General features: G+C 32.8%; 1 protein-coding gene and 1 long non-coding RNA gene across 2 annotated transcripts in view; one reads left to right on the plus strand and one right to left on the minus strand.

Annotated features, from left to right (window-relative positions):
- The window catches only part of LOC127701751 (uncharacterized), a 135,708-nt gene extending 126,344 nt beyond the window's left edge, over positions 1-9,364 (plus strand). Inside the window, exon 2 of the long non-coding RNA XR_007982204.1 lies at positions 9,189-9,364. This is a non-coding gene — a long non-coding RNA (uncharacterized LOC127701751). The remainder of the gene's footprint in view (positions 1-9,188) is intronic.
- LOC127701678 (uncharacterized) lies at positions 7,051-27,705 on the minus strand. The gene is made up of 5 exons (XM_052205674.1): positions 27,224-27,705; positions 20,057-20,239; positions 18,305-18,428; positions 15,528-15,704; positions 7,051-8,285 (listed from the first exon to the last, which is right to left on the minus strand). The coding sequence occupies exons 1-5, from the start codon at positions 27,667-27,669 to the stop codon at positions 8,082-8,084; spliced, it is 1,134 nt and encodes a 377-aa protein (XP_052061634.1). The 5' UTR covers positions 27,670-27,705; the 3' UTR covers positions 7,051-8,081.
- Positions 27,706-27,774: the final 69 nt, after the last annotated feature.

The raw sequence follows: 27,774 nt of genomic DNA on the forward strand, positions 1-27,774 counted from the left end.
AATGTGTATTGTTATCGTTATACTACTCTTTGAGAGAATATTGCCACTGAAGAATGTGTCTTGTTTTCGTTATACTACTCTTTAGAGGAATATTGCTGTTTTCGTTATACTACTCTTTAGAAGAATATTGCCACTGATGAATGCGTCTTGTTTTCGTTATACTACTCTTTGAGAGAATATTGCCACTGAAGAATGTGTCTTGTTTTCGTTATACTACTCTTTAGAAGAATATTGCCACCGATGAAATTCAATGTGTTTTGTTGTTATAGTACTCTTTAGAAGAATATTGTCCCTGATGAATGAGTTTTGTTATAGTACTCTTTAGAAGTATTATTTTGCTGTTTTCGTTATACTACTCTTTAGAATATTGCCCCTGAAGAATGTGTTTTGTTTTCGTTATACTACTCTTTAGAATATTGCCACTGAAGAATGTTTTGTTTTCGTTATACTACTCTTCAGAAGAATATTGCCACCGATGAATGTGTTTTGTTTTCGTTATACTACTCTTTAGAAGAATATTGCCCCTGATGAATTTGTTTTGTTTTCGTTATACTACTCTTTAGGAGAATATTGCCACTGAAGAATGTTTTGTTTTCGTTATACTACTCTTTAAGAGATTATTGCCACTGAAGAATGTGTCTTGTTTTCGTTATACTACTCTTCAGAAGAATATTGCCACCGATGAATGTGTTTTGTTTTCGTTATACTACTCTTTAGAAGAATATTGTCTCTTATGGATGCGTTTTGTTTTGTATTTTCGTTGTTGCAAGAGAAATGATTTTGCACTTGTTTCGAATTAATTATCAATACTTGTCAAACTTGTAGCCTCTAATAGACCCTCAAACTATTGTCGGGAAGTCAATTTTATTTGAATTCGGCATATACACTGTATGTACACGATAACAATAATAACACAAGCTCTGCTGAGGTCTTTAATCGACATTCGTATGAAAGCAAAACAAGGTTAGACTTTATCAAATTGAAAAACTGTTTTAAAATAAGAAACAGTTCTCGAAACTTACATGACTAAACACCACTTCCAGTATATGATTCTTTCATAGTTTGTTAATAAGGACATCCTTATTATCTTTTAACCTTACCTACCTTACCTCTGTATCTTTAACCCCCTTTGTAGAGGAACCATACGCTAGTATGTAGAACTTGTGATCCGCAATTTCTATGTACAGTGATGCCTCCACCAATATGTTGCAGTGCTCTATATTTACAGTGAAATCCTACCCACACACACTTATATTAAAAATCCTTTGTTTTATAATTAAAATGTTTCTGTGCCTATCATACGGTGGTTAAAAGTCAGTCACTATATAATATAAAATTCCTTTCTTTCTTTATATATATATACACGCATGTTACACATTTGTTTTCGGTTCCCCTAACCGTTTTGTATACGTAGCTAGATATGCTTTAAAAGTATAACTCATTTCTGTAAGATATCAATAACATTATTTCATAAAATCATTTGTTTTCCTATCACGGTGAGATGATAAAAGAATGAGTGCCTCTTCCTCATGATTTAAAAGATATATAGTAAAGTATTGTCTAAAAGTTATATTCGGTTCTTCTAAAAAGTCCTTTACTAGTATATAATCCATATATTGCTTAAAATTCTGTTGGCTATATATAATTTAAGATAATTTCGATATAAGATCGCACACTTTAGTAAAGTGTCACCACTAGTATGTATATATGGTAAAATAGGTTCATTATGTTACACTCTGTAAATTGACTAGTATATATGAGTTTTGTGGCTAAGGTATTGTTTCTTCTGTTATGGTAGTGGTTAGCTTTTCCTTTTAAAGTCATTATCCTTATTATTATCAACCGCATACTATCTTATAACGGGCTATATGTAGCTGGTATATCAAGCGTCTAGTTAGGCGTTCTACTTTTGCTACACTGGCTGGAGAGAGTTTTCTTGCTGTTGCAACCGGTGTGATGTCCAGAATTATTTGCAACTTTTCATTGTCCAAAAGTTCATTAAATTTGATTCCAAGACTGTCTAGTACAACAACTGTTTCTAGTAGTATCTTATTCCTTACATTATGGAGTTGTTCACATTTTAATATGAAATGGGTCACAGTTTCGTCATCCTTTGAGCATAGAAGGCATTTTGGATCGGTTTCGTCCTTGTTCATTTTTATACGTTTGCTTTGTAGTATATAGGATCCAGTAAGCAGCTTAAGTTTAACTGGTAGTCTTGTCGTATCTATGGCTGAATGGCAGTTAATTTTGAACAGAGGATGAATTTTCCCTTTTTCCAGGTTTCCTGTTGTGAGATGGTCCAGTCCATTATATAGTGGCAGTAGTTGCACTATTGGTTTACTCCAGTAGCTATGTACTGTTCTCTTGATGTTTGAGGTCCATAAGGATTTTTTTACGGGGTTATCCAGATACCATGTAGCCTCTTGTAGATCGTACTTCCTGAGCATATGTTTTATAGCGACAAACCAACTAGAACTTTGGTTGTTTTTTAGGATAAGTTGTCGTCTAGCTAGTGATTTTTCTATGCTTTCTTCGGGCTGATTACAGATGTTGTTGAATAGTCCAAGTGCTCGGATATGTAGTTGGGCTTCTATTGGTAGTATTCCGGTTAAGATGTTAATAGTTATATCTGCTACGCAAGTTGGTAGTGAAAGTATTTGCTTAAGTAGCTTTTTTTGGAAGTTTTCGACTAGTGCTAATGAGCTGGCTGTTGTTAATACTAGCTCCAGACCATAGAGAAGTACTGGAGATACATATATTTTGTATAGATGCACCATTGTCTCTACATCTAATCCGTTATGACCATGAAATCCTCCTCCAAGGAGGCTATATGCGCTTCTTCTTGCTTTTTTTTATATTTTCCTCCACGTTAGCAGTCATGTTTTCTTTTAGTGACGTGGTTCTGATGATTCCTAAGTGTGTGGCACTCTTCACTGAGGGAATTTCGTGGGGGCCCATAGTAAAGGTTGTTGTTACGGGGTCCTGTTTTCGCTTCCTGTTGGTTACGTTGAGGACTACACTTTTGGTAGGTTGTAATTGGTAGCCTTCCATATATGCATAATCACATGCCATGTTTATAAGCAGTTGCGCTTGGTCTGGTTCTTCACTAATTAGTGCGATGTCATCTGCACATGCAGTACTATTTACACTTATGTTTCCTATTCTATATCCTGCCTCAGTTGTTTCGTACATGTTTAATAGTTGGTTGATGTATATTTTGTAGAGATTGGTGCTAAGTATACCTCCTTGTCGCACTCCCTGGTTAACGTTGAATGGCTGCGAGATGTTTCCTTCCCATTTAATAGCACTTTTAGCGTTTTCATGTAGATCTTTGATCAGTCCCCAGTGTCCATCATCAATTCCTGCCATAAAAACTCTTCTGAGCATATGACTATGAATAACAGTGTCAAATGCTGCTTTGGCATCTAAGAGTACCAGGTGGAAAGTTGTGTTGTTGTCGTTGGATTCTCTGTAACTTTCTTCTATAGGCAGCGCTGAGTTCATTGGTGATGATCCTGCAGTGAAACCTCTCTGTCTTTTATTTTGTGTTTCTAATACTTTGTTATTCGTACGCTCTTTGATGACGGTTTCAATTATTTTGCCTATGACTGGTAGCACTGTAATTCCTCTATAGTTGGTAGCTTGCTGTCTTGTTCCTTTATTTTTTAAAACTGGTGTTAGTAGTCCCATTTTTAATGATGCTGATACAATTCCGTGCTTGAAGATACATTCCACGAGTGTTACTAACGTTGTTTCTATGTCGGATCCTGCATGGATAATATGTTCGATGGTTATGCCCTGGAAATCCGCAGATTTACCTCTGTTTATTGATCTGATTGCATTTGTAATTTCATTGTGCGTTACGTTTCTGATGTTATTACGTTGCACGAGTCGGTTTATACTCTGAATATCATCTTCAACTTGGTTATGATATGTGCTATCTATGTCTGTCTGGTTATTAAATGTTGCTAGATTTCTAAAGTGTTCCTCAAATCCAGTGATGATATTTTCACTTTCTGTGTATTTGACTCCGTTAACCTCTAGCTCCGTGATTACAACATTTCCTTTCTTCCTGTTGTTACGTACGAGTTTATGGAACATTTTTGTATCCTTTACTCTTGTTTCGAGAATATTTTCCTTCTCCTTGTCTCTTATTTTAGCAATCTCTATTCTTATTGCCCGACGGACGTTCTTCTTAGTTTGATTTTTCTCCTGGAGCATTACGTTACTTTTGTTGTTGGGTCTCCCGTGATGTTTCCAAACATTATATTTTTGCCTTGCAATTTTCAACGCTACTTGTATTTCGGGCGTCCATACTTTTAATTTCGGCTTTGCGTTGAATTTTGCCTTTGATGATGATGTTAGGTTAGCTGTTTCCCTAAGAAGTTCACATAATTTGGTTGTGGCTTGCTCAATTGATGTTTCTTCCATATTTTCTCTTATCTGGAGGCTGTCTATATGCATGTTGATGTGAGCAGAATACCATTCTTTGTCTACTTTGTCCCAATTGACCCTTTTTGCAATTTTGCTGCTAGCTTGCGCATGACTGATATTTGCGCATTCGTAACTGAATTTGGTACTCATACGAATTGGGTGATGATCGGATGTGTTTTCTGTCACGTTGTTGAGTACTTGTTTGTTGACAAATTCATTTTCTGGCAGGTTGTGCAGAAAATAGTCTATTTCTGATGATTCCTGCCCAAGTGAGTTAACAAAGGTCCTTTCTCTATTGTCGTATTTCAGGTTGCATTCATTTATGAAATCACGGAGATAGAGGTTGCGTTTCGTGCCTGTTTGTATATTTAGATCTTCATTTAGATCGCCTCCTATGATGATTTTGTGCGTTTCATTATACTTTTGGTATAGTTCGTATAATTGATCGATAACTTCTTGGTATTCAGACAGATGATTTTTACTCCCTTTTGCTGGCAGATAAACTGATGTTAATATTATGTTTGGATTGTTGTTTTCATTTATTTCCACACACTGTATCCTTTCTGACCCTAGTTCGATTGGCTTTATCAAGTGGTCAATTTCTCTCTTCCACAAGATAGCCACTCCTCCATATCCTCGGGGCATACATATCGGTAACATTTACATCAACTCCTTTGCCTATGTAATTTATGTTTTCGTGGATTTCGCCAAGAAGATGTATCTGTGTTTGAAATAGCCAATGTTCCTGAATAAGAATTATGTCGTTAGATTGTAGGAGTTTGTGTATTATTGGACCACAGGTTTTTATGTTTTTACAGTTAAATGAAATTAGATGCAGTTGGGAACTCTCTGGTATTTTGACGCTTGATTTGTTGGTTACATATGGCTTGGGTTGAGGCTCTGTACTGCTAAAAAAGGCTGTTGAGCTGGAGTTTGTGTAGTATTTCTTAGGCTTGTTTGTTTCTGTACATTCATATTACGAACTGGGGGGTACAAGCAGTTATTTGCCCAAGGTTGTATGTGGCGAGCGTCGTGGTGTTCATTCTTTTTGGCTTCCACTGTTGAACTTGGCATGTATACTGGTGCGTTAACAAGGAAAATACTATATTTATCTATTCATTTACATAAAGGTTTTATGACTGACTAGAAAGAAGACAGTATTTAATTTGTTTTCATACAGGTCAGGTCGAGAAGAATGAGCAATTTAACAGTTTCTGAGTGGAACGATGAAATAGTAAATAGCCTGATACCAAATATTTTCGTACTTTCAGTTATATTGTAGCTGGAATATGTGGAAACGTCGTTGTACTAATGGTTTATGCAATACAAATGAAAGCGATATCCAACGAAAGATTTTTCATACCCGTTTTAGCTGTCTTTGACCTGAGACTACTATAACACATATGTGTTATAGTAGTCTCAGCTTTGACCTAATAGCAACATTGTATCTAGGATCGTTTTCCATTTATAATTGCTTAAACCAAATCGTGTTTTCTAGTGACACGCTTAGCAAGACCACATCGTTCTTTTTTGGACTAGCAACGTTTATTCCGATCTTTATATTACTTATCATTGCAGTTCAATGATATCTTAAAGTGTGTGTTCCTAGAAAAGGATCAATGTCTCTTTTGTTGAAACGAGTCTTGGTGTTACTTGCAATATTTATTTCACTTTTGATTACCTTACCGATACCGTTTGTATACGAAGTGAAATCGGTTTATAATACTATTTATGGAATTATTGGAAGGAAATGTGCGAAGTCTAAAACAAGCAATTCACTTGCAAGAAATATATACGGAATTGTGGTTGGCATGTTTACTCTTGTTGTAATTATAACACTCATTGTATTCAAGGAATTGTATATTGAAATATACAATTCCTTGTTGTATTATACTCTAGAATTGCATTCACAATTTTCCATAACTTGAATATGAATAAATATTTAAACTCAGAAACAGAAAATAAAATCTGCGAAACATCTATTTCCCTTCAAGATGGAGAAATTACAAAAACCTGCAACCGTTCCCGTAGTTCAATCTTATTATGATGAACACGCGCATGCAAACATTTCTTCGGCAACCACTTCGAAAAAAAGTGGATCCAAAAAACTCAGGAAAAATAATCGTTGACTTACATTTAAATTAACAACCATGTTTCTCGTCATAACATAGACGAGACAAAAACATCTATTGCAATTCATTTTATTTATTTGTTTATTGTCATTTTCAAAAAAGATCCTTTGAAGCCTAAAACTATAAAATATCTTGACCTCAACTCTTTTAAAATTTTACGCTAGTTTTCTTATATATTTGAACAAGGGGTCAGTGGTCATGTGCTATTCCTGAGTGTGTGAGGTCAGAGGTCAGTACCCTGGCCGGTCAAACCATAGACTTTAAAATTGGTATTTGCTGCTTCTCCTCTAAGCACACACATTTAGAAGTCAGAGCAAAGACTGGTTGGCTGGGAGTCACAATAATGTGTCCAGCTATATTCTATGTCAAAAAATGATTAGGATAACAACATGTACCATCACAGAATAAAGAAGTGACAAAAATATGCTTCTTTGAAAAAAAACAAGAAACTATTGATGTAGGCCCATGTTAGAAATAAAACTATTCATAAAAACTTTTATTCGTGTTAAACAAATTAAACTGTATTTTTACATATCTCTTATCCATGGTATCATTAAATGGATTTCAACATAAAATATCAGTTTTATTAAAACTTTTCTTGTTTAGTTCACATTTAAGCAGTGATTTTCATGCCATATCCCTAAGTAATAGGGGCACACACTGTTAGCTATGTCTATTCTTCTTTTATCCCTCTGAAATCAAACAGTTGTCCTGATTTTTTTTATATTATTCCTGCAAATATCGATCTGATATATGGTACCTTAGTGTGCAATTGAGTTCAAGTTTCCTCTCGGCTTACCAATTTTTGGTAGAATTAAACTTGGGCAGCAGATCTCTAAAATATTTCTTAACCAGAATGAAACAACTTCATTATTAACTCCTTATGTTATGACTTTTTATATAATAAAAACCCTAATCAATTGGTTCAGGCTTACAGAAATAAGCATGTAAAACAAATATTTACTTATATTCTGTGTCTTTGGGCATAACTTCTGTGAAATTTGCTCAACTGGAAATATACTCAAATACGATCTGCAACTTCTTATGACTTTACACCAAATATCTAATCAATTGATTCAGACTCACAAAAAAATGTGAGGAAAACTGATATTTTCCTAAATTTTCTATGTTCTAGCTCCACAACTTCTGCAAACATCACTCACCTGGAAGGCTGGAATAAAACTCAATCATCATCTGTAACTTTATACACCAAATATCTCATCAATTGATTAAGGCATTACAGATGAAAAATTTGTGACAATCATGTTTTTTTTTACAATTTTCAAAAATAACTCAACTCTTCTAAAAATATGACTTTTCACCAATTTTCCTACCAATTGGTACAGACATGTCAACAGAAGGAGTGGAAATCTATGACAGATTGAATGCACGATAGACAGACAGACAGAGTGCAAACCTTTGCTCCTCTTTTGCTTTGCCAGTATGGGACTTGTAAGCAACCTGACAAAAGCAACATGATGGATGAGTTTTGTTTGCCAAATTTATACATAATTACATCAGATAATAACTATGAAAATTCTGTTTTTGAACACACCCTAACCAAAAGAGTATATCTATTAACTGATCTCTGTCTTCTTTTTTCATTATGTCATAAGGCTTAGAGTACTGGATGTAAGATGTCTTCTCTTTTAGATCTTTGTTTTTTGTCAATGCTTCATACTGTTCTGGATTGATCTCCAAGTACACAAACATAATCTAAAAATAAATCACATTTAGTGTATTATGTATACTCGTTGTAGTAAAGAGCCTGTGTCGCTCACCTTGGTCTATGTGCATATTAAACAAAGGACACAGATGGAGTCATGACAAAATTGTGTTTTGGTGATGGTGATGTGTTTGTAGATCTTACTTTACTGAACATTCTTGCTCCTTACTATTATCTCTATCTATAATGAACTTGGCCCTGTAGTTACAGTGGAAAATATTTTGTAAAAATTTACAAAAATTTACAAAATTTATGAAAATTGTAAAAAATTGACTATAAAGGGCAATAACTCCTTAAGGGGTCAATTGACAATTTTTGTCATGTTCACTTATTTGTAGATCTAACTTTGCTGTACATTATTGCTGTTTACAGTTTATCTCTATCTATAATAATATTCAAGATAATAACCAAAAGCTGCAAAATTTTCTTAAAATTACCAATTCAGGGGCAGCAACCCAACAACGTGTTGCCTGATTGGTCTGAAAATTTCAGGGCAGATAGATCTTGACCTAATGAACAATTTTATCCTCATCAGATTTGCTCTAAATGCTTTGGTTTCAGAGATATGAGCCAAAAACTGCATTTTACCCTATGTACTCTTTTTTAGCCATGTCGGCCATCTTGGTTAGCGGGCGGGGTCATCGGACACATTTTTTAAACTAGATACCCTAATGATGATTGTGGACAAGTTCGGTTAAATTTGTCTTACTAGTTTCAGAGAAGAAGATTTTTGTAAAAGATTACAAAAATTTACGAATAAAATGCTCCGCAGGGTGCAGCTTGATACGACCGCAGAGGTCGAACCCTGAACAGTTGGGGCAAGTATGGACACAACATTCAAGCTTGATACAGCTCTGAATTTGGATTGTGATTAAATATTTGACACAGCATAGGTTTCTGACACAGAATGAATGTGGTCTAAGAACAATAAAAATTTATTAAATTGGACATTCACCTATTATGGTCCAATATCCAAAATCTAAATACATGGTTAGATTCAGCATATCAAAGAACCCCAAGAATTCAATTTTTGATGAAATCAAACAAAGTTTAATTTTGGACCCTTTTTACCTCAATGTGGACAAAGTTGATAACGGGGCCCAAAAATCTAAATACATGGTTAGATTCAGCATATCAAAGAACCCCATATATTCAATTTTTGTTGAAATCAAACAAAGTTTAATTTTGGACCCCGATTTGGACCAACTTGAAAACTGGGCCCATAATCAAAAATCTAAATACATGTTTAGATTCAGCATATCAAAGAACACTAAAAATTCAATTTTTGTTAAAATCAAACTAAGTTTAATTTTGGACCCTTTGGACCTTAATGTACTCCAATTTGAAAACGGAACCAAAAATTAAGAATCTAAATACACGGTTAGATTCGGCATATCAAAGAACCCCAATAATTCAATTTTTGATGAAATCAAACAAAGTTAAATTTTGGACCCTTTGGACCTCAATGTGGACCAATTTAAAAACGGGGCCCAAAATCCAAAAACTTAATACACGGTTATATTCAGCATATTAAAGAACCCCAAGAATTCAAGAATAAAACCCCATTGAAATTGATCAAGAAATAAGCAATTTATAAGAAGTATCTTCTTTTGCACAATACTGTGCAATTGAATATTTCTTGCTATTGCGCAATACTGTACAATTGACAATTTCTTGCTATTGAGCAATATTGTGCTATTGGATATTTCTTGCTATTGCGCAATACTGTGCAATTGAAGATTTCTTGCTATTGCGCAATACTGTGCAATTGAAGATTTCTTGCTATTGTGCAATTGAAAATTTCTTGCTATTGCACAATACTTATTATATAAAAATTTACACATCCTGTTTGGTGTGTATCTCCTACAATATCATTATTATTTGCTTTTAAATATAAATCAGAAATAACCAACTTAAAATGGAAAATTTTAAAAGTAAAAAAAAAGGAAAAAAAGAAAAAAAAAGAAAAAAAAAAAAAATCCCCCCCCCAAATTTTTTGAATCCCCTTATGATTCATCACGCCCAAACTCAATCCCAGCCTTCCCTTTGTGGTTAGGTACCTTGCAGTACAATTTCAGAGAGATCCATACACTTGAACACAAGTTATTGTCTTGAAACTAGAAAAAATGCTTATTTTTGGCCCCTTTTTGGCCCCCAATTCCTAAACGTTTCAGGCAATTACCCCCGAACTCAATTCCAGCTTTCCTTTTGTGATATGAAACCTTGTAGTACAATTTCAGAAATATCCAAACACTTACACACAAGTTATTGTCATGAAACTAGAAAAATGCTTGTTTTTTGCCCCTTTTTTGGCCCCTAATTCCTAAAATTTTGAGGCAATTACCCCCAAAATCAATTACAGCCTTCCCTTTGTGATAAGGAACCTTGTGGTACAATGTCAGAGAGATCCATACACTTACACACAAGTTATTGTCTGAAAGTTACAAAAATGCTTATTTTTGGCCCCTTTTTGGCCCCTAATTCCTTAACTGTTGGTACCATAACCCCCAAAATCAATCCCAACCTTCCTTTCGTGGTATTGAACCTTATGGTAAAATTTCATGGAGATCCATTCACTTAAACTAAAGTTAGAGTGAGAAAACCAATGTGTCTTCGGACGACGCCGGACGACGCCGACGACGCCAACGTCATACCAATATACGACCAAAAAATTTTTAATTTTTGCTGTCGTATAAAAATGGTTAAAAATTTACTATAAAGGGCAATTACTCCTTAAGGGGTCAACTGACCATTTTGGTCAAGTTGACTTATTTGTAGATCTTACTTTGCTGAACATTATTGCTGTTTACAGTTTATCTCTATCTATAATAATATTCAAGATAATAACCAAAAACGGTAAAATTTCCTTAAAATTACCAATTCAGGGGCAGCAACCCAACAACGGGTTGTCCGATTCATCTGGAATTTCAAAGCAGATAGATCTTGACCTGATAAACAATTTTACCCGATGTCAGATTTGCTCTCAATGCTTTGGTTTCAGAGATAAAAGCCAAAATCTACATTTTACCCCTATGTTCTATTTTTAGCATTGGTGGCCATCTTGGTTGGTTGGCCGGGTCACCGGACACATTTTTTAAACTAGATATCCCAATGATGATTGTGGCCAAGTTTGGTCAAATTTGGCCCAGTAGTTTCAGAGGAGAAGATTTTTGTAAAAGTTAACGACGACGACGGACGTCAAGTGATGAGAAAAGCTCACTTGGCCCTTTGGGCCAGGTGAGCTAAAAAAAGTTACCAAGTGACTGTAAACCATGGAAGTAATATTTAGAAGGAATAACAACGACTAATAAGCATGTATTTATGGCCTGCAGAGCTCTGTACTAAAGTCATATGATTTTATCCAATTATAGTCTCAGCGGCAAGACCCCTTTGGTTACTATCAGTGATACCACGGTTGTAAAATGGCATCTAGAATTTCTTATCAGTCACATGATTTTATCGAGTCCGGTAATTATAAATCACCTGTGGGAAATCCCTAGTTTTATTAATAACAAGGTGGTGCCGTATCATATAAAACTTCAGAAAGAAATCGAATGATGTAAACCGACCGTACGAGGGCTGAACAGCCAGTCAATGTTGTTAAACACTTCCAGTAATGATGTAAAAAACTTGAAAAACGGACTAGAATTGTTTAAACTACAACAGTTTAACATGGACAATTATATTTATTTTTGCTTATTTTTGCTTTTTACTGTTTGTTTTAAACTGATCTAAAAGTGTTTTCCGATTAAAAGTGGATCACGAGTAAAACAGGTAATAACGATGAAGCGATCAGGTTTCACATGATGTTGAACAAAATAATGTAGACAAATGTAGACATAGAATATTTTACTGTTGAAATGTGCCAACTTTATTGAGATTTATAAAAATATTTACTTTCAAGTAATTGATTACATTATTGAAACTGGACAATTAAAATCGGGATAAGTTCGTAAACATGTTAAATTTATATCCATTTTAAAAAAGTGTTTACATTTGAATACTTATATTAATGTAGCACGATACAGCAAAAAGAAAATCAACCAAACAAAATGAGCTCGACGCTATCTGTCTAACCGCACATTTATTTTATATGAATTAGTTTATGTACAAATTAAAGAACAGAAACGTTTAAAATTGTGAATATTTAAATTGCCTGGTATACACGAAAGACTTGGATTATTCGTATTTAATAAAAAGGGGTCGAAACATATTTTTTGTACAATCATCTTCTGAACTTTCAGAAATGGATTCTTAATTAACTGGTTTTAAATATTAAAATTGAAAATGATCCACCCTTTTTCTTAAATTCCATATGAGATAACTGTCGGCGTAAACTATTAAGATCGAAAAAGACATAAATAGGAAAAATAGACTAAAATTAGACCAAGATTACTCTGACGTCCATTGGCTGTTTTGCCACACAAGCTGGGTCCGTGGGACGTCAGAGCTCGTCCCATATAAAAAAGTGGATATTTGCCCTTCCAAAATGGATGCGCTGCTTCGTTGCTTCTAGAGCCGACTGACGGCCTTGGATCTATATAAATCGGGCCTCAATTTGTTCATTTTTCCGTTGGACGTCAGAGTATTCACGGACTAGACTAAAATCAACATTGAACGACTGACTCTATTCGGTAGCGTACAGCAGCGTAATGTAACGAGTGAACTATTCGGGTTACTTCGTACGTATATACGACAACAACCGGTCTATTCGTAATTTTCCAGGAACACGAAAATGACCGAAAAGTGTCAGTGATTTGATCTATCACATGCCGAGAGTCAATTACCATGCCATATATTAAACCAATTAACGAGCTATCGAAAGATTGGAGGTTAGGCAGATGTAACCTTTGAAGTGACGACGTTGTTATTCCTTTCAATATTACTTCCATGTGTAAACCAACTAATGTGAGCGAGTGATTTATTTTCGTGAGTAGAAAAATAAAGTGAATATTAATCGTCACAAAGATGTAAAACTTGGATCTTTCCCTATTTTACTACCTCAAGTAAATTTGAAAATTGTGATATTAAATCACAGCGAAGTGAGCAAGAAAGAATTAAATGCAAAATTAAGTACCTGCAAAAATAAGTTGGTGTAGGGTATGTTACTCTAGAGAGCTATCAACAAAGGAACCAAAACTTCCATCTGATGCAAAAATGAAAAATTCTTAAAATTTGTATCATGTAAAAGTTACATTTTGGGCTCCTTTGCTCTTTGTTATTTGAGAACCAAGACAATTCAGTTAATAATAAACAGTTGCATCCTGAACTAATAATATGCCAGTTTATCTTATTTCAACTATCAAGTCTAACAACTCCAAATAACATACCTGAAATATTGCAAATCGATAATTACTTACCAAAGACACCAGGTTTATACATAAAGCTGAAAGCATGATTTTCCATATAGTTTATATACCAAATATAATAAATACAGCTAACTTATTATTTGTAGCTTAAGCAAGAGTGAAATAAACCTAATGTAAAAAACTTAAGTTGATGGCTGAACTGTCTGATGGACATGTGAATGTTGTACTGACTGTATACATGGTATATATTAAATATAATTAACCTTCTACTCAGGGCTTCCAAAATTTTGTTGAGCCAGCCGGACATTTCATATCTTATCCCGATTTTAAATCCCTTTAGACTTAGTAAATTAGGCAACTATGATAATCAGTTGGCCATCATATATGATATAACCAATGATTGACATTAAAACGATGTTAAACTTTACTTTGATATAAATTCGATGTTCTGACGTAAAGTGTTAAATTGAAAGTGCAGCATTCAAAGTGTGCAACATCAGCGTAATAATTCCGCTTTAGACTCTTTATTTGTGCAAAATAACGCTGTCAAAAGCTTTACTTTTGTTTTTAAAATCACATTTTCCTAATGCCGGATGTTGACTTGACAATGGTAAATCATGGATCAGAGACGGATACGTAATATCCGTGTAAGTTAATGATTGAGTTAAGTAGCCTTTTCAAGTTATTTCTTCAAGAAAATACTCGAAATGAATGTTAGATAAAGGAATCAATGATAATTTTAGCATTATTGAAGAATTAGGATGCATAATTAAATTTCCCACCAGCGGACAATAGACACATGCGCACACGTGTACTAGTTCAAACAACGTGGTTCAGACGATTATTCGTTTAAAACCTTTTCAAATTTTTCATCAAATCATATTTATTAACGTATTTCTTATAATTTCAATCTTTTAGACTAAATTAATTAGATGTAACCCGCTGAAATGTAAGAAAATAACTTTGAATACCCTTAAGCGTACCCCAGTATTTAACAGATGTACAGTGTTTTTAAATATAATAATGAATATCATACATATTCGAATTCATTTATAAATATTCTTATTTGAAGAATTATTTTAAAATCTAAGGAAATTTTTTTAAAACTGAATGGTCACTTACAATAATATCTACAAAGCGTAATTAAATAGGATGTTGTTCCATACACGCTTACATGTTTGACCTCGTTTACCTGATCACCTTTATGTTAATTGTTATGCATCATCAATTCTATTGATTAAGACAAGCTAAGTCTCTCATCAAAGATAATGACCTGTAATCAGTGAATGATTTATGGCTTCAATATTACTTATTGAAGGGATAATTGTTTGACAGCTTGTTGTTTTTTTAAATAAAAGAACAAATTTTTTTTTCTACTTTTTATTGATGTACCAAGCCGTGCATTTGTGTACCCAGAGGATTAGACTAACTGAGACACTTCAAAGTATGAAATATGCTGCATCTGTTTAATTAAACCCAAATATGACCGAAATATCTTTGTGAAATAGATTGCCACAATTATAAACTATAATGCCCAAACGGACATTTTTACCGATCGATAGTTGGTAAAAAAAGTGAAATGACCGTTTTATGAAAATGCCTTGAATAACAAAAAGTGGCAAACCTATGATATTTGACCGTTTGAGGCTGAGAGCAGCCAGACTTTTTATATAAATTTCAGTCAAGTCTGGAATATATGACCGTTTTGGAAGCCATGCTTCTACTGATATAGAAGATTTTGCTTTTTACACACAAAGTTTAATTAATGCCAGCATCCATTTGTCTCACGTTCTGCGACATTCATCATAATAATAAAATAAGATTCTTTAACGCAAAGTTGTTGCATTACAAAATGTTATTTATAAAACAGACTTAATACACACACATAAATATATCTTTGTAATTTTGTTTATTTCACATTACCTTTGTACTCATACAAATTATTCCTAATGTGTTTGGACAAAATGTAGAGTTCCAGCATTCAGAAACAAGTTGTATTCCTATTTGTCCTGTTACACCCGATTTCAAATAGCTCTCTATCCGAGGAAGGTTTGAATCTTCTTCTTCAGTTGCACTCTTCTTTAGAGCATCCCTCTTAACCTAAATAAAAAGAAAAACTGTCTTAGATTATCATTATGTAATTTTGCCCAATATTTGTATAAAATCAAATAGATAAAAATAATGTTTTTATTTGAAGTTATACTAAGAAATAACTGTTTTAATGTAATTCAACATCTTTATTTATTTTCTCTGAAAACAAAGTGTGTGGACTCTACAAATATATTAAACAATCTGTCCAAAATAATATCAGAGCAGCTCTGTGATATTATTCCACTGTATGTAAATATTGATAGCGAAATCATAATAAATGAATAACTTTTGATTGGTATTGCTTACCAATGTTTATATCGTGTTTATTTTTAAAAGCAAAGCGGATATAAAAAAATTGTATAGAAATTAATATTTTATTTTCATGAATTTATAATAAACTGTTAACACAGAGATATGTCTCGCCTATTTATTATTTTGATAATGCAAATGTTGAAATTAAAATAGCAATACTTTAAAATGTAAGTTATGCAAATATTCAAAGTCAATGAACCATGATTAAAAGGTACAGGGCTAAACAATCTCCATGGAAATGAGATGTGCCAATGCTAATACAACTGCAAACCAAATACCATTGACTTTTCAAAAGTCCTTCCCTTTAAACAAACCTAAACACAAACATTAACTTGTAAACTATGTAAAAGTTTCAAAGTCAATGAACCATATTTGGGGGTGGGGTTATATAATCTCCATGGAAATGAAACTTGCAAATGCCAATACATTTGCATACCGAATATCATTGACTTAACATAAGTGGTTCATCATAAACTGACCTAATCACAAACTAATACATGTAAACTAAGCAAAAGTTTCAAAGTCAATAGACCATGACTGAAGGGTAAGGACCAATTATTCTCCATGGAAATGAGACGTGCTAATGCTTATACAACTGCATACCAATTATCATTGACCTACCACTAATGGTTCCCCTTAAACTGACTTAATCACAAACTAATACATGAAAACTAAGCAAAGGTTTCAAAGTCAATAGACCATGAATGAGGGGGTGGGGCCAAATAATCTCCATGGAAATGAGATATGCCAATGCTTATACAACTGCATACCAAATATCATTGACCTACCACTAGTGGTTCCCCATAAACTGACCTAATCACAAACTAATACATGTAAACTAAGCAAAGTTTCAAAGTCAATAGACCTTGACTGAGGGGACAGGGCCAAATAATCTCCATGGTAATGAGATGTGCCAATGATAATACAACTGCATACCAAATATCATTGACCTACCACTAGTGGTTCACCATGAACTAGACCTAATCACAAACTAATACATTGTTGACACCACCACCGCCGGAAACAGCATATCTATGTCTCGCTTTTTGACTCCGTCAAGGCGTGACAAAAAGTATAGGCAGTGGAATAAAACTTTTATTTCCCTTGGCTTAGGGAGATATAAAGATTTGTTTACTCTCGAAAAGTCATATTGCCCTCAGGATATATGATTTTCTTTGGTGAACAAATCTTCATATCTCCCTAGGCCAAGGAAATAAATGTACAATATTTTTCAGTCTCTTTTCCTCTACGTTTTATATATCAAATGGATACTACAGCAGTAAAATACATTTAATACATCAAAATTATTTTTAGCTTAACAACAATGCTAATAATAAGCATCAGAAATTCACTGCCCTTAAATTGTGTGAATAGGAAAGCAGTTCTAAGATGAAGCGGATATATTGTAAATAAAACACAATGATATATATTACAAACTTTAGTGAGCTACCCCAAATATTTGTATATATTTGGTTCAGATCTTATCTCACTGATAATAATTTCTGCCATTTACTATATTTACAGTGCAAACCATAATGTTGCATCTGAATGCTTTCCAAATAAATAAATAAAATTTAAAAGTTACGTCAGTTATCATATGATTGTATCATTACACAAATGTGGAAAGAAACTGAAAACATTACAAAACTTTAACGATTTCAAGATTTATCGCTGCAAACTCTACAACGAATATCATGAAATATGTGCCTTTAATATAAAGGTTAACAATTACAAAGAAAAAGTTAAAAATGAAAAAAAATTAACGAGTATGCATGCAACAACTGAAAAATTGTTCTATATTTAAAATTCAATTTCAAAACTTTGGAATGACTATCTGCTATACAATATTTTTGTTTCTTAATGTAATTAAGATTTGAAATCACTTCTTTTTTTTTAAATTTTATGTTTTGGGAAGTTTATTCCTTAGTTTAGCTGATATTATTACATGTCATCTTCATACATGTACATGCTTAATATGCATAACAGAAATGAATGTTTGTAATTTTTTTTCTAATTTTCGTTTTAAGAAAGGAAAGATATAGATCTCACCAAAAATTTGATCAAAAATGACTAAAATTAAGTGTGCTGACATGATCATTAGAAGATGTTTCATCAAATTTGATATCAATAGATATAAGAAGATGTGGTATGTATACTTCTTTATAAGATTTGAAATTTGAACGAAAATCAAATAGTGTAGCAATAAATGAAAACCAATAGAAAATAGATAGGTTCCTGGCTTGTGACATTTTTGTGGGCGTTTACTTTCTTTAATGCTTTTTTCTTCAGTTATATACCTCAGTCAACATTACTAAAAGACGAGCCCTGTGTCTTTCGCCATCATGTTCATAGAAACCAATATCAGGAACACATCCAACAACCTTATTTCTGATCTTCAAAACTGTTTTGTTTTCACTAACTCTGCAAAGGAAGTCATAAATGTAATGAAAACAAAACTCAAAAACCAAAAAATGTTCATCAAATCCTCAAACTCCTTTCAGTTGCACAGTTTCATATGGAAAATAACATTGAACAATCTCTAATACACTCAGGAAATTTCAAATCTATGATCTGAGTTTTTATTTTTATTCAATTTTTGCATTATTAAAAACATCACAAAAATTTCTCAATTTACATGATTTATAGTACTGGTAAATCTTATGGGACTGGGAGTATAAAATTTGTATTCCATAATTTGGGCCACATCCTAAAATAATGAACAGTCAATGCATATATTGCACAGTGAAAACATTTTGTAAAATTACAACATAAAACACTGTCATTTTGATTTTCATGGATGCAAGCACATATGTGAAGAAATTATCTTTGTGCAAGTAGTATAGTGTGTAAACATAATCTCACATGCATACATATTACCCTGTACATGTATATCAGAGCTCTAACATGAACAAGTCAGATTATATATTTTTACAAAGGATAATAGCATTTTTAGACTTTATAAAGTCAGAATATGCCTGACTTATTCAGGTCAGATTATGTTCAGTGGATTGTGAAGTTTCAGTATTTTTATATTTGTAGAAAACCTATTCAATAAATTACCATGAATATTTGTATGATGCATTACAATACCAAAATCTATCTTTTCATGCTGGATTTCAAGTAAATCCATTGTTCATACAAAATATTTTTTACAAATACATAATGATCAATTTCATATGAATCCGTTTTTTTTAGGGTCTTAATCATATTTTTTGTTGAAAAAATTGTTTGTGGAAGGCATTTTTAACATTATCATGTGGATGCTCCACTTTTAAATATGGGTGCATGACCCATAATGGAAGACATTTTAGGTATATTTTCGACTTGTAGAAGTCAATATTCAAATTTTTTTTATTTGAGGAAAAAATTTCATAATATCTCATCTGGCTTGTTGAAGTCAGTTTTTGTTTAAAAATGAGGGGAGGTAACTCATGACACCAAATATTCTGACTTTCACAAGTCAGAAAATAATGACATGTTTATGTCAGAGCTCTGACTATGTATATGGTGATGATACACAGCCAGTGTCTGTAATAATCAGCATATTGTGTATAGTTATTCTGGAGCTGATAAAACCATTTAGGAGGAGTTGTGCTTACAAGTCATAGCCATATGATAAAAAAAACAAAAAAATATGTTAAATTATCTCCCCTAGATGACGTCGTGACTGAAATTACATTCATTCCCTCATATGATTTATTTACATCACTACCTTTATCTGATAAGCTTTGCACAAATTTATCTAACCAGTGAGGTGTTGGGCTTACAATGTACAAGATATATAAATAGATGGACAGACAATGTCTGACAAGAGGAATCCTATAAATATAAAAATATTAATATACACCAAAAGTTTGTGAGTGTAAGGGGGAGTTAAGAATTTATCATGTCTATGCCATATTTCAGTCCAAGATTCTCGTGTAGCTGAAAAGGAAAATGACTTTAATGTTTAATTTGTCAATGTGTGAATGTATGATATCTGTAAAATTTCATTCACTGTCACAACTACCATGACTTCACACTAAATTACAAATACATTTTGTACTTACTCTGGCTTCAGGAAGAAAATTTCAGTAAATTTCATGAACAAGTGTGTAAATGCAGAATCCTTCAAAATTGTTGTGTCTTCCATAGAAACTCCATGACTTAGATTTGGATTATTCAGTTTTTGTAGCATTTCTTTCACCTCAATAAGAAAGTCAAATGTGTCCTCAAACCAACGGTGCAATAGTCTACAAACATGACAAAGTCAAATGTTAGAAATAAGTTACAGTATACAGATTCAGAAATTCATATTCTATACATATATATACATGTAGTTCAAATTCTGAGGCTTAAATGGTGAAACTTCCTCTTGATGGAAGGACAGGGAGAAAAGAAGGAATTTTAGATTCCAAGGTGGTGGAGTTGATGGATAGATGTCAAATATTTGCTCACACAGTAAGTACCTCAGTTATCTAAAATAAATGTCTTATCTTTGAAAATATTATACTTTGTACACGAGAAATTAATTTGAAGAATTGGGAATGGCAGACTTCATGAATTTATTGAGCAGCTTGGAAAAATCAGCAAATAAAATTGAGAATGGAAATGGGGAATGTGTCAAAGAGACAACAACCCGACCATAGAAAAGACAACAGCAGAAGGTCACCAACAGGTCTTCAATGCAGCGAGAAATTCCCGCACCCGGAGGCGTCCTTCAGCTGGCCCCTAAACAAATATATATACTAGTTCAGTGATAATGAACGCCATACTAAACTCCAAATTGTACACAAGAAACTAAAATTAAAAATAATACAAGACTAACAGGCTAGAGGCTCCTGACTACCCACTTATATATATACATGTATTGTTTAACATTTCATAGCGGTATAACATGTTACTTTTATTATTCTTCCCTTAGTTTATTTATTTTATATTTACATTGTATCATAGGTCAAATTTATTTGTTCAGTGTATGTTCACTGGTGTTAATATGTCCTTCGATTGAGTTAAGCTATTTCAGTTGATATTTTATAGTGTGTCTTTCTATGTTGTGATGTTACACTATTGTTTCAGAAAAAGGGTGAAGGTTTGGTACCATTAAAACGTTTAAACCCGCTGCATTTGTTTGCACCTGTCCTAAGTCAGGAATCTGATGTTCAGTAGTTGTCGTTTGTTGATGTGGTTCATAAGTGTTTCTCGTTATTTATATAGATTAGACCGTTGGTTTTCCTGTTTGAATGGTGTTTTACACTAGTTATTTTTGGGGCCCTTTATAGCTTGTTGCTTGGTGTGAGCCAAGGCTCCGTGTTGAAGACCGTACTTTGACCTATAATGGTTTACTTTTATAAATTTTGACTTGGATGGAGAGTTGTCTCATTGGCACTCATACCACATCTTCTTATATCTATGTAAGTGAAAAAGGTTAAAAAAAAAATAGAACAATGGTTTAGAAGTTTTGTAATGTTAAAAGACATTTTATATATTACATGTATCAATCATGATTTTTTTTACATTGATTCATATTTTGTTTACATTATCATTATACATGTCACTTTGAAGAAAATAGTATATATGGATATCAAGTTTTGTATTCAAATTAAGGCAAAAAATATGTAACTGTGCAAGGCCTTTAAAAATTACTCCCTGGACACTTGCAATTGTCATGATTGTCATTTGTTCAGTATTTTGAAAATGACAGACAAAAAAGATTTTTTATTGTCCATGAAATTATACTTTTTATGAAAATGATTTAAGACAGACAATAAATCATTCTATTAGTGAAATGTAGTCAATAGAAATTAAAAAAAAAGAAAATATGACTTTCACAAATAAATTTACATTTTTGTACATCACTTTGTACATACATTTATACAAGAAAGACAAATATGAAGCAATCTTTTACTTTTAAATAATTTTTAATTATATGATGTCGTTGATGAAAGTTTGAGGAGACAAAATGTGTTTAGGTAATGGGAAATACATGCATGTATTCATTGAGATGAAAAACCAATCAACAACAAACAAACGGAAAACAAATGAAAACTAAAAGCAATCAGTTTAAAAAAAAAACTTGTCTTGGCTCAATTGTTTATTCTTTTTTATGAGTTTTTCATAGGCTAAATATATTTCTGTGATAAATACAAATGTAGATACATTGAATTCTCCAAATTTCCATATAAGCTGTTATCCCTTGCATTGACATGTACATGTATTCGGACCTTGGGCTAAACTTCCGCTAAAGCCCTTAATTGTTCAGATATGAGAGTCTCTACCTGATACTACATGTAGAGCCCATATGGAAAATGCCATGTACCAGCAAAAATTTGTAAGGGTTCCGTGGAACCCAGTGTCTCGCCTTCTTTTGCTGCTAGTCATAGGCTCAACAAAAATTAGGAAAAAATTATCATAAATTTTCCTATAGATACTTTCTTTTGATTGTAAGAAGCTTAGAACTGTCAAAGTTTGGTAAAAATCCAGAATGGTTTATGAATCTAATACATGTTTTAAAAACTTTAACTACAAACTGTATGTAATGTTAACTGGAAGAAAAACTAAGTCCATTTATATTAGATATACGGAAAAACAGAAAATAATTTTTTACAAAATTTCCTTATAGATACTAGCTTTTGATCATAAACAAGCTTCTGTCCAAGTTTGGTACAAATACTGGATAGTTTAAGAAAGTTATTAAAATTTTTAAAACTTTAACTACAGAGTGAATGTAATGTTTCCTGGCAGAAAAACTAAGTCCATTTATAAGTAAAATACGGATTTTTTTTTTTTTTTTTACTAAATTTACTTCTGGATACTACATGTACTATCTCATGATCATAAACAAGCCTCTGTCCAAGTTTGGTAGAAATCCAGGATAGTTTAAGAAAGTTATTAAAATTTCAAAAACTTTAACCACAGAGTGAATATTTGTGGACGCTGCCGATAACGCCGACGCCGACGGAATGTAGGATCGCTATGTCTCGCTTTTTCGACAAAAGTCGAAGGCTCGACAAAAATCTATAAGTGTTACTCCTGACTGACAGATACAATCAAATATTGATACATTTGTACATTTTAGTACATTGTTGAACAGGCATGTCCCAGGTTAGGTGAGAGTTGGCGCCTTCAATCTAATTTAACACCGCCTCATTCTGTATGTGCCTGTTCCAAGTCAGGAGCCTGTAATTTAGTAATTGTCGTTTGTTGCTGTGTATCATATTTGTTTTTCGTTCATTATTTTGTACATAAATTGGGCCGTTAGTTTTCTCGTTTGAGTTGTTTAACATTTGTCTTTCGAGGCCTTTTATAGCTGACTATGCAGTATCATGAGTACGGGTTTTGCTCATTGATAAAGGCCGTACGGTGACCTATAGTTGTTCATTTCTGTGTCATTTGGTCTCTTGTGGAGAGTTGTCTCATTGGCAATCATACCTTATCTTCTTATTTTTATATGACAGGTGTCAAAAGATAATAACCACAGAATTTGTTACCACAGTTGCTAGTTGAAAAATTGTCGGTGGTCAAAAAACCATAAAAATGTGCTTTACTCTTCAACAGTTTCAGAATGAATGTGGTATCTTCTCATTAACTTATAGCTGTACAATGGACCCTATTGGAATGCAACCCCAATATAAATCTCAGTAACCAAATATTATACCATAGCTATCTATGGTATAATTTTCACAATTATACCATGGTTTTGTTGTATCTGGACTTCGAAAGAAAAAAAGAAAAAAAGCAAGACCTAGCCACAGCTGGCAGATTTTTTTTGTACATAGGAACAACACAGTCAGCGTGGGGCCACTAAGCTATATTCTAAAATGAACAAAAATTCACTCCAAGAACAATAAAATAAACAACAACCAAAAGTTAAAAAAAAATAAAAATGTGTTATACATGTATATTATACTGGAAAATATAAGTTGATTTTCTGTGATTGAGATGTATACTTAAGTTGGATTGTATTCCCATAGGCTCCATTGTACAGCTATAGGTTTAAAAATAATTTTTTATACACCGCTGACCAGGGATGGGCACGATTACTGACAAATGTAATCGATTAATAATCGATTACATGAAGGATTTTTGTGTAATCGATTAATAATCGATTACTTTGATTTTTGTATGTAATCGATTGCAATCGATTACTTTATCAAAAGTAATTACATTACTTTCGATTACTGTCAATTACATGCTACAAAATTACAAAAAAATAATAAAGTAAGTTAAACACAATATTGTTGCTCAACGTTTGTATAGTGGAAATTTAGAACTTTACCAAAAACAGCATTTAAAGCATTGTTTCCAAATTTTAAGTTGACAGTTGTTTTCTAGATGGATTCTCTTACTGAGGATCAGAAATATTCAAAAATTCTTGAAATTTTGGCTTTCAACATGAATGAGAGATGACATCGCATTGCATCAAACACTTATCTATATTGTAGATTTTTTCATAAATTTTGCTTTCATACTGACTTAAGTTAGCTTTTTGTTTTTTACTAATTAAAAACAGGTATATTTTAACATAGGTAATTACAATGTTGGAATTTTCCTCTGAATAAAAATGTAAAAAAGGTAGAATAATTAATTAGTTCAGCTAATTTTAAAGATCGAAATTTATAATTATAATGACATGCATGAATTAGTCCTTTTGTTTGGATAACCACCCTAATTACAGGTTATAAAACTGCCAATGGAGTACACTTTATAACCTGGGGCAAAATAATGTAAATCTCCTTCTTAATTAGAAATAATTGAAAAGAAAACAAAGTCTGCATCTTATTGATTAGAAGTCTTTGATCATCTGATTAGTAAAGACAAGAAGTTTGTTTAGATTTTTTTATTCTCTATTCAATTTATAAACAATATATATTTATAGTGTCAAAATGGGATACATGTATCTATTTCTGAAAAAGAATTTCAATGCATAGCCATTGGTTCATTGTTGTAAGGATTTTGTGTACTTTCTTAATTTTTGTATCATAACATTATAAGGAATCAACTGTGTATCTATTCTAAGCTAAAATTTCAACTCTTATTGAAAATTATGCTTTAAGGAATTTAAATACAAGTAAATTTACTACTTTAATGTAGTACAGAACTTAACTTAAGACTCATTTCTTATTTTAAATCTATTTTCTTATTTCAAATCTATTTTCTTATTTTAATATAAAAGGTCTTGAATTATTGACAAGCACATCAATTCATTTGTTTCAAAAGCTAGATATAAAGTAAAATTTGGATGGGGTTCTGGTTGATCATATTGCAGCTTGAGACAAAAGATAGAAATAAGGCAGTTGATAAACTCTTCAGTCATTTTAATACATTCTACTTTTATCTGCATGTACTATAACGTGATGAAAACATACATATTTTCATTTAATATATGTTATATTTCATCAAACTGTTTTACTAAATTATTCGAAATGTAATCGAAAAGTAATCGATGATTACATCATAATTTTTGCTGTAATCGATTAAATTACGATTACATGTAATCGAAGATGTCTTCGATTACAGATTACTGTCGATTACTGGAAAAAATGCAATCAATTACAATCGATTACGATTACAGATTACGATTACCCCATCCCTGCCGCTGACATCTAGACTTTAACGAGGTTGCTTAAGTATTAATAATTATGTTAGATCGTTTGAATAAGAAAGCGTCTGGTAACTCTCAATGAAGGCTGACTTGGATGGAGAGTTGTCTCATTGGCAATCATACCACATCTTCTTATATCTATCAATTTAAATGGACTATCTATAGGAAACATGTTATTCTAAACGTGAACATTTTGAAAACCCTTTTAATTAATGTACAGCTTGGGCTTTTGACACAAATTAAAACATTCAGAAAGATTCTTATGAAATTAATATTTAAAAAAAATAAATATTTCGAACATTTTTATAAAATAAAAAAAAAAACTAACCCTTTAATCTGGGATTCCGGAAATCTTTCAAAATATTAGTGATTTCGGCTTATGTCTGTTTTTGTCGTTACACAGCATATTCAGAACATCTAATTGCTTCAACATTTTTTCATCTGTAAAGTTATACAGCACAAATGTAAATGTGCATCCATTGCCAGTGGTGGATCCAGAAATTTTCATAAGTGGGGGCCCACTGACTGCCTAAGAGGGGGTCCCCTCAAGTCATGCTTCAGTGATTCCCTATATAATCAACCAATTTTTTCCCACAAAAGGGGGGCCCGGATATAATTTTTCAGTGTATCGTATATCATACCATAGTTTTTGTTGAAACCCCTCAGCAAACTCACTCGACTTTGTCTTGTGAGTTTATATTGCCGGGGGTTTCAACAAATGCTATGGCATAATTTACGAAACACCACAAAACTATCCAAAAGATATGAAATATCTATAACTTAGTGTCTGCGAGTTGGCAGGTCTTTATTTAGCGTGATTAAACTCCTTTTCATTAGCATGATAAGTGGGGCCAGTTGGTAGGTCTTTTAATACAGCTGGATTAAATTCCTTTAAATCATTTGGTCACATGTAAAATCAACACAGTTTGGTATGAAAAGTTTTAGATTTGAAGCTGCTACTCTGTGGAACAACCTACAAAAATGTACCTGACCATTTCAGGACTGTAAATTAGTTTTTCACAATTCAAGAACCTTATACAGTCCTGGAATGGATCAGAATGCTGTTGTTCTGGCTGCATGTTAGATAAGTTTTTCATGTATTATTTTTTTGTTATAGCACTAAATGTTTGCATGATGCCTTAAATTTTGCATGTGTGCTTTCATTTTTTATTTGTGCATTTAATTATGTGTGCTTAATTTTTAGTTGTGCTTAAATTTTAGTTGTGCTTTAACTTTAGTTATGCTTGTTTTAGCTTGTTTAGATGTGTAGTTTAGTAGTGCTTTTTATGTATTTCAATATGCCTGTGCTGCATCTATGCATTGTAATATATGCTGCTTATATATCCTATCTGCATGCTCTCTGTTTTAATGTTATGTACATGATCATCAGATGTATATGTTATCTATATTCAGTAAAAAGCTCTCAAAAGCTTATGTTTGTACAGTTATGCATGTATGTGAACCAAATCAAAATAAACTTTCGTATTCGTATTACATGTATAAGGTGGCAGATCTTTATTCAGTGGCATTCAATTCCTGTTCATTTGTGGGGCAAGTTGGTCTAGGCCTAGGGAGAGCTGTCATGGATTCCTATACCAAGTCTATATTGACATCTCTGTGTATACCAACTTACCTTTTAGCAAGCTTATCGGCTGAAAAAGGGATTTCGCCCTCACTTCTCTCTGCAAAATCGACCAAATTCCTTTGTACTTCCTGAATCTGTCCCATGGCTTCCCTTTCTCTGTCGTAACAAATACTGATATCTTTATTCCAATTAATGTCATTCAAAGAGAAAGGTAACACTTCCTTCGTAAACTTAATGAGATGTTCCGTAAAACCTGGCATGGTAACTCTTGTACCCTTTTGTGATTTTAATTTATCTAACAAATCTGATAAAGGAGTAGGATTTTGAGCAAAATGCACTCCAACATCTCCCAACTCTTGTCTTTTCCATTCCGACGCTCGAAGTCTTTTACCCTCCGGAATGCATAATGCACTGTTGTCTGATGGATCCGAAGAGTCATCTAGATTTGTCGTTGGTTTTCTTTTTGTAGAATGGTTTGTCGAGTTCGAAGACATGTTCAGGGTAATTTAAGTAAAGGGGAGGGAAAGCAATGTTATTACTGTTGCATTTTATTGTGACTAAATACCAGAACAACGGTCTCCAATTATGTAAACTGGTCT

The sequence above is a fragment of the Mytilus californianus genome, unplaced genomic scaffold (assembly GCF_021869535.1).
Source record: "Mytilus californianus isolate M0D057914Y unplaced genomic scaffold, xbMytCali1.0.p SCAF_5, whole genome shotgun sequence".
Classification (NCBI taxonomy): domain Eukaryota; kingdom Metazoa; phylum Mollusca; class Bivalvia; order Mytilida; family Mytilidae; genus Mytilus; species Mytilus californianus.